The sequence below is a fragment of the Cajanus cajan genome, chromosome 5, assembly GCF_000230855.2.
Source record: "Cajanus cajan strain Asha chromosome 5, NIPB_CcT2T_4, whole genome shotgun sequence".
Taxonomy (NCBI): domain Eukaryota; kingdom Viridiplantae; phylum Streptophyta; class Magnoliopsida; order Fabales; family Fabaceae; genus Cajanus; species Cajanus cajan.
The window spans coordinates 10767736-10776517 of NC_138521.1; the positions used below are offsets into that span (position 1 = coordinate 10767736).

The following is an 8782-nucleotide window of genomic DNA, read 5'->3' on the forward strand; positions in this document are numbered from 1 at the left end:
GTATGTCTTGAGTTATGCGATTTAATCAAATTACATTTATGCCACCACGTTTCTTTATGACATAAAATGTCTTTTTTTAGATAATATTTAAAGAAATGATGTTTATTTTAGGAATTTATTTTCTATTTTAAATCATGATGTAAAATCCAAGAAGATAGAATAGAGATTTTTCATGAGATATAAACTACTCAACCTAAAGAGGGTCACCTAAGATCTTTTTTGTAGGGAATGGTGCCAAACTACATTAAAATTGTGATCCTCAACTATTTCTATTTTGTAATTTTGTGGTGTTGTGTGTCTCATGTCTCATTGTACTACCAATAATATAATAATTTCATCTCCATAGTCCAAATACCAAACTTTCTCATACTTTTCAGCGATTCAAAACAGTAACATGTACTAACCTAAGATAAGAAAAGCCTTAAATATTGGCTGCCAGGCCATCATTAACCTTGAAAACGCAAAATCTTTATAAATAAAAAAGGATCAGAGAAAAACTATAAGTTTTTCAAGTAGATATACTTTAAAAATAAAAAAAATTGCAAGTATCTGTGCAACACACAGGATTATATTTAATTTTAACAAAATTCAATCAATGGAATCAACGTACTAAAATACTCCCCCATCATACCACTAATCCAAAGCTTTAAATTTTCAATATTAAAATGAAGCTGATAGAAATATATAGTATTAAATTGAGTGAAGAATTCATATATATAACTCAGCAAAAAGTTACAAACGCGTAAGGCCTAGGTTAGATCGGAGAGCCACGTTGCCGAACAATCAACATCAGCGTAAACAAAGTGTTACACATTACGCCAACTTTGCACGTCAGTTTCGTTCTTGCTGAGTGCCATCAATATTAAAATCATGAACATAATAAACAAAGAGAAAGAGAGTGCATTGGACTGAAAGTGGATATATAAATATAAATATTTGAAATTTAAAAAAAAAAATGAGATGCAACGAAGAATCTTCAGCTCTTTTTCCGCGTTGTTGCTCACTCGATCTGTAGGGGAAGTACACGTCACCGTGTGTGTCTCTCTCTCTCTTTACCCATTTAAGGGGTTGGTGATGAGATATATATATATATATGTCACACTCATACTTGAAATAGCCTTGGGGACATTTGTTTAGTTGGTTCGGCTTCAAATCTCAATCCATAAATATTAACTAATTAAAGTAATCAAGTCTCTTAATCCAGTAATCATCAAATTTGTCTTGAGACTGAAATTTAAATTTGATTTTTATTGGTGTTTAAATAATGAAAGTAACATTTTTCAAATATATTGTCAATTTTAGATTGTTGGACTATGTCTATAAAAAAAACAAAAAAAACAAATCTAATGTATAACTCAAATCAAATTACCTTTTTTTTCATAGTACTATATTGTCATTAGTCAGAAAAGCTTTCACACTAAAAAACAAATTAATTAAATTAAATTGGAGTTGATTTGCATTGAATTATTGGGTATCTATTAAAATAATAAAAAATAGAAAATCATAATAAATAAAATAAATAACTAATATATAATATCAAAAGTGATGATTATAGAATTACATAACATAAACCAATAAAAGTGATAAAACTATAGAATTGCATGCCATAAAAAGATTAGAAAATGTTCTAAAATAGCATGGATTCAGATTTTTATATGCACAGATTCCATGCTGAAACTGATTAAGCGAATGAACCCAAAATTTTCTGTTGGATTTGGTTCTTAGGTGTCCACACCAAATTTGAAAAGGTCAATAATTCAACAAGCATATTCAAGGATTTCCCTTTTACTTTTTCTCTAACAAGGGATTATTCCAATCGATATGATAAACCATAATCTTTATTGTGGAGACCTAGGAGAAGGGACCCACAACGTAGAAAACTCACTTGTTTTTGGGCAGTTAAATCTACCCCATTTTCCTTCTCTTTTCTTACCTTTAAAACCCCCTTTCCTCTCACCTTCTTGGTTAAGAAAGATCCTCTCTTTCCTATTTGATTCACAGCTTCAAACTCTTTTATCTCCAATCCCTTATATCCCCCTCCACTAACTCACCACTCCACCAACAATTTGCCACTCCAATTTCTCACCATATTCTCTACTTCTTTTGAATGATCCATTTGTCATTGCATCATTTCACCACTTGGATAATTTCCCAACCTATAGTTTCCAAATTCCTAGTTTTTCATGAGCTCTTGAAGGGCCAATACTATCTAACAAAGTGGCATATTTTTTAGCCTAATAAAAGCCTTAGCCCCAGCTCAAACTGAAAGTGTGACCCTTTATTCTTGTTGTTTAATCTTCACCGATGGGAGAGAATATGAAGTGTGAACAAGTTGGTCTCATTGATGAGTTAATGCAAGGGAAGAAGCTAGCAAAGCAGCTATGTGACTATCTAGTCTCATCATCATCATCATCTCATGAAACAAATGAAGTCTTGATTCAGAAAATACTTTCCACCTATGAGAAAGTACTTGCCATGCTGAATCCTAATGTAGGAGAAAATAAGGCAAACAATGGTAGCATCATGGATTCCGCTTGTTCTTTCGCAAATGGTAGCCCCAGAAGTGAGGTCATGGAGCCGGAGGTTAAGCACAAAGATGTCTTCAAGAAAAGGTAATGTCAAAAGTTGTTTTCACAAATTACTGTTCCTTTTGGAATTGAGTGAAAAGTTTCATGGCCTGATTTCAATATGGGGTTCTTTGAATTTGTGGATGCAGAAAGACCACTCCAAAATGGACAGAGCAAGTGAAGGTCTGCTTGGGAACATCACTGGATGATGGCTATAGCTGGAGAAAATATGGACAGAAGGATATTCTTGGAGCTAAGTTTCCAAGGTAAGAAAATATTTTTTTTTCTTCATTTAAAACTTTTTTAGCCCAAACATGCAAAAAAGTTTTTTTTTTTTTTTTTTTAACCACAAGGGAAAACTGGCGCAATTTGACATTTGAATATGACGGAAATTAGAGAAAGGTTCTGTTACCTAGCCTTTTGATATGATATTAGTATTTTAGAAAGTGTACCACAGGTAGGTAGGTACCCTTCATAACAAAAGCAATAAAATACCATTGGCCAGTTAGCCAATGGAGTCTAAAGAGAGAAATAAATAACTAAACAAAATTAGCCACATGTTTCCTTGTGGCAACGTCCAGAGAACGGGTGACGACAAAGTGCTTTATAAAAAGACATCAAAACTTATCCAAAGGACAACGTTAGCTAGATTGAATTCACTACGATTGCAGCTTTTTAGTAAATGCACCGTGTCATTACTCATTACCAGTGGCTCCCTGTGTTGTGCAAGATAAGAGATGCAATGCTACATGAGAAAAATCTGACAATCTTATCAAATTGAGGAACTTGTTCCTAAATGTTTGGCAGGCCATGTACCCTTTTTTTATTTAGCATTAAAAACAGTGGAGTAATATGCAAGCCGAATTCACAACTGTAGAATAGGGGGACAGATAAAAAAATAAGGCTTTAATATTCCTTCTTTGTTAGTATTTACTTTATATAAAAAGACCACAAAGGATTGCTAATATTAGCTTTGATGTCCCTATAGCAGCATAGAAAAAAGGGCATTTTGTCATTCTAGATCATTATTATAATTACTGAAGTACTAATACTATTTTATATTGAAGCAATTTGTTGTGATGTTTTTCTGACAAACATGGTTTGCATTGCAGAGGATATTACAGGTGCACATATAGAAATGTACAAGGATGTTTGGCTACTAAGCAAGTGCAAAAGTCAGATGAGGACCCAATGATATGTGAGATAACCTACAAAGGAAGACACACATGCACCCAAGCAAGTCACTTAAACAAGGCTGTAGTAGCACCCACATCAAAAACAAATATGGGTTTGGGAGAAAACAAGCACCACAACCATCAAAAGAATCAACCACAAGAAGAGAAAATAGAACCCCAAGAGACAATTTTCTCTTTTGGATCATCAGGTCTTGAAGTTAAAACAGAGGACTTGGACCACAAGAAGGACATATTCCCATCATTTTGCTTCTCTTCTCCATCAATAGGGTCTGAAAAAGAGGACAACAACATGTTCTCCTACGCCATGATTGAGAACAACAACTTAATGGAAAGCTTTTTAATAGCTCCAACAACTTCAGAAGAACCAAACATTTTCTGTTTGTCACCGTGCCACTGGGGTAGTAGCACTGGACTAGGCCAAAGTATGCATGCCTCAGAGTCTGATATCACTGATATAGTTTCAGCTCCAACTTCAGTCACCAATTCCCCAATAATGGATTTGGATTTCATCTTAGCAAAGATAGATTTCGACACAGATTTCCCTATCAACGCCCCAGAACTTTGCAGTTGATGAAAATTGTCCCACTTCCAAGTTGACAACATATTTAGCTAGTGTTTGAAACAGATCATGGATCAAAGTGAATGCTGCTAGTTCTAGAATTTGAATTTTTCACATCATGAATGTGATTTTTTTGGAAGTAGAATGTGTTTGTGAACACACTCATAATCTGTATGCAGATTAACTGAGTATTTTAGATCCTGACTAGCAGCATAACCGAGGGAAGGAAGTCTATAATAATCGTATAAAATATCCATAAATGAAGACAATAAAACTTCCCTCATGCTAGTCATGAGAGTTCTCATGTAACTAGGCTAAGTCGGTAATGTCAAAATAATTTGTAGGTTGTAACATAGTCAAGTGTCATGGCTCAAACAGAGAGAAATTGTGAAATAAATGAATTTTTAACTCCATATTTTATGATTTCGATGGTAATATCTTAAATTCCTGATACAATATTTTTAATTTTATTATTATTATCATATTCTTAAAATAATAAATATATATATAATATTTAATTATATTATAAATAATTATAATAATTCAATTATTAAAAGTACATGTGGAACAAATTAAATATATTATAATTTATATAATAGCATATACATATAAAATGGAATGATTTAATAATTTATTTGATTGTGTATAAGAATAATAGGTTTCATGTCATAGGTTCAAGTCATATCATGGCTCTATATATAATTTTATATAATTAGTAGTTTAATTAAATAAGCTATTATCTAAAATCATTCAATTTTATTCTCGAATCCCGCACTAATGCAGTAGTTAATAAAAAGAAATTTTAGATAAGTAGATAAAACTCTAATAAGCGTAAGGAATCTTATCTACAAGTACACAAATTCAACTCTAATAAATGTAAGGAATATTATCTACAAGTACATAATCTTATTTTATATTTATTAATCCCTATCTATAAGAAACTAAACATGTAATGAGAAATTGAAATCAAACCAAATGTGAAAAGTTGTCATAAAATGCTAATTAATGTCATCGTTACAATTTTCACTATAAATAGGCTTAAGAGTGAGGAGAACATGCAACTAAAAAAATTTGAGAAGAAAGAAGGCAAAGGCTTACGTAGAAATAGTGAGAAGGAAGAGAGAAAAGAAAAGGAAAAAAAAAAAAAAAGGAAAGAAATATATAATTTTGAAATATCTCCGAATCATATCATTTTTCTTAAGGTAAGGAGAACTTTATCTTTTAAAATTTATATGTTATTATATTTATTTATTTATGTTATATTTTATGTGTATTTACTTAGTGAGATGTTCCTAACATCACTTACTTGCTTAATCTATAATATTTTTTTACTCTTAATAATTAATAAGGTATTCCTAGTTTATGTTGTTTAATTATTTTATAATAATTATTACTATCATTTACTTGATTAGTATTCTTTAATATATTTCATTTACATAATCTATATTTTATTAAATTCTAAATAATGAAAAAAAATACTCAACTTATTTAGCGTAATTATTTTTATTAACTATAATATAATTTTTTTAAAATATCTTAAACTCGTCTTGTTGTTATTTTTTCATGCATTTATAAAGATAAATATTATTCTATAGTCATAAGAATGAAAGTTTGAATTAAATTGTAGTTGGCAGTTTGATCTTGGAGATTTAAATGAGTAAGGACTTAAGGTGAAAAATTATTTTGTTGGTTGATATTATGATAATGCTTATTTATCCTGACTAATCATTACAAGTATAATTCAAATTTTTATATCAAGAATAATTCATATATATTTATTAGTATTAAATATTTCTATTCATATTATGTAATTGTTGATATTTATTGGATAATTGTTCTCACTCCTTATTTTTCTCTTTGGTTAAAATATGTAATAATTATAATATAAAAAAATAGATGGACCTATCGGCACTTCCGGAGCCTTTTCCTTCTATCATATCTGCAGTATTTTCAGGAACCACTTGGAGGATGGATGTTGTCGCCAATTCTATTTACCTCCTGCGAATCACGTTAATCCTATTGTATATCTGTATCAATCGAATATGTAAACATTGTAACAATAATGCAAGAAATAAGTAGTTTATAATTATAAACATTATTGTAAATATTTTTAGTCTAATATGTAATGTAATTATAAACTAATTATAATTAAACAAGTTCACAAAATCTTTTTTTTTATCACGTATAATATATTATTGATAATATACTTGTGTTTTTTTAAAAAAAATATAGATATATATATATATATATATATATATTAAAATTAATATTTATACGACTAGGTGTTCCTTATTTCACAAAAAAAAAGACAGAATTATTTGAGATACTTCCTTCATTATGTGTTTGAGTGAAAACAAGTGATTAGTGTTCCTTCTTGAGAATTGGGACCACAAGTATCATTCACTCCAAAGGCTAAATGGAATCCTGATTCTTCAGAAGGAAACAAATGCATAAAAGATAAATGGGATTTGTATGCATCTAGCTCACAAATCCTAATCTATAATTTGGAATGTTTGTGAATTATCTTGGCTGAACCAGGACAAAAATTCCCAACCCACCATGCATTTCTGAATCCTGGTGAATTAAAGCATCAGTGTTATTCTCATTTATACATCTGAACACATCAAAAAATAAAAAATAAAAAATCAACTTGACTCAAGTCATACCAATGAATGTGGCTACATGAATTTTGTCTCTTTCCGTGGAAATAGTGATACTCCCTCCCTTTTTTTTTCATAGTCGTTTTGTCAGAGTTTGTTGTTTTTTTTCATTGTCATATTACTAAAATTAATGAGTTATTAATTTTTTTTCTTCCATTTTTACTCTTGATAATTAATACAAGTTTGCTGAACAATGTGTGTATTTATTTTTAATGTCTATCTAATTTTTCTCCAACTACTCATATAAAGTTAATATGCATTTATAAAAGCAATATATTCTCAACAAAATACTATAAAAAAACAAAAAAAAGGGACAACTATTTAATGGAGTAGTTCAACAGTCTAAAAAATGCAAAAAAAAAAGTAAAGGATAAAATTAGAAAGTAAGTAATAAATATTTTTAAAAACTAAAATATCAATGATTTCCTTAAATCCCGTGCAAAATCTTAAACGACTATGAAAAAAAAACGGATGGAGTGACTCTTTTTATTTTGTCTGATTCGGTTCGCCCCTTTTAAATATGACCTTTACTGCTAAGTTACTATATCATTTTCATATATTAAAAAAAAAAGTAAGAAAAATCTTGAAAACAAATCGTAATAATATTCTTTGATAAAAATATATTTTGTTTTTTCAAATTAAGGTCTTAATTTTAATAGTTTTTACTTGTTTTCAATCTTAACCCCGTTGTTTTCATTTTAAATCAGTTCTTACGCTTTAAAATCATAATGGAAATCCGGACCCATTAATAGGGTCTATGCCAATAAGATTATAGTATAAATAGTAACATATAATAAGATAAAAAGATATTTTTTTAAATTGCATTTATTATATCAGTTAGATCGCCTTATTGTGAGGAGCTCCAACTATATGCTTTTTTAAGAGAATATAATGTATAAAGGAATATCTACTATATGGAGAAACAATTAATGAGTTAGCTAACTAACGGTAATATAATAAAAATTGACAACGGAAAGTTTTTCAAAATTAGATTTAAGAGAAAGAACTTTATAGAAAATAGTATAAGACTAAATTTAATTTACTTTGTTTTTTAATTACGTGACAAGGCTGGTCCTATCTTCCTTCCTTTAGTAGTTTTCAAAAACATATTAGTCCATTCACCGCACACAAACAATATTTTGGTTCAGCGTGTGGTTCAGTGGCAGAGGTTGATCCATGCTTAAGCAAGGTCAAGGATTCAAATTCTACTTTATATATGCAGTCGCGTTAAATTTTGGGGTCAGCTATCCTAACCCTTGAAGTGTCTCTAACTTAGTAAAAAAATTAGTCACTATTATCGGTGGAAGATACTTCAAGAACGAAGCTAAAAAAAATAATATATTAGTCCATTCACCACACACAAACAACCTCTGTGTTTCTGTTTTTTTTTTTTTTGGCTTGGTAATGGTCCAAGAAAAAGTGAGCATTTCAACGGTCGACATCGACTAAAGCCCTGTTAAATATGGTCTGGGCTTCCTGGACTATCTTGCTCCTAAGCTTGTTACTTACACATTTAGTAAAATAATTTTTTTTTTCCATTTTTTAAATATGTAATATATATATATATATATATATATATATATATATTATGAACGTATTTGAATAAATTTTTTCAGAAGTACTTTTGAAAGTAAAAAGTGTGAAGAAAAAATTAAATAATATTTTTCATGAATTAAAATTAGTTTATGCACTAACTAATTTGTAATTTTTTTGAAGAAATTATATGAGAGAATGGCATGAATGATATTTCATAGTAAATACATGAATGAAATCTTAGAAAATGAATTTAGGTTTAACTCA

The 8782-nt window shown here is 29.5% G+C and overlaps 1 protein-coding gene across 1 annotated transcript; it reads left to right on the forward strand.

Moving 5' to 3' along the window:
* Positions 1-1947: 1947 nt before the first annotated feature.
* LOC109806862 (putative WRKY transcription factor 46) lies at positions 1948-4735 on the forward strand. Its single transcript, XM_020369395.3, has 3 exons — positions 1948-2612; positions 2717-2833; positions 3680-4735. The coding sequence occupies exons 1-3, from the start codon at positions 2305-2307 to the stop codon at positions 4332-4334; spliced, it is 1080 nt and encodes a 359-aa protein (XP_020224984.1). The 5' UTR covers positions 1948-2304; the 3' UTR covers positions 4335-4735.
* Positions 4736-8782: the final 4047 nt, after the last annotated feature.

Excerpts from the sequence above, each read along its gene's own strand:
- LOC109806862 (XM_020369395.3), top strand. The coding sequence starts at position 2,305 with ATGGGAGAGAATATGAAGTGTGAACAAGTTGGTCTCATTGATGAGTTA. Across the intron at positions 2,613-2,716 it reads AAAGATGTCTTCAAGAAAAG|AAAGACCACTCCAAAATGGA; the intron begins GTAATGTCAAAA and ends TTGTGGATGCAG. Across the intron at positions 2,834-3,679 it reads CTTGGAGCTAAGTTTCCAAG|AGGATATTACAGGTGCACAT; the intron begins GTAAGAAAATAT and ends TTTGCATTGCAG.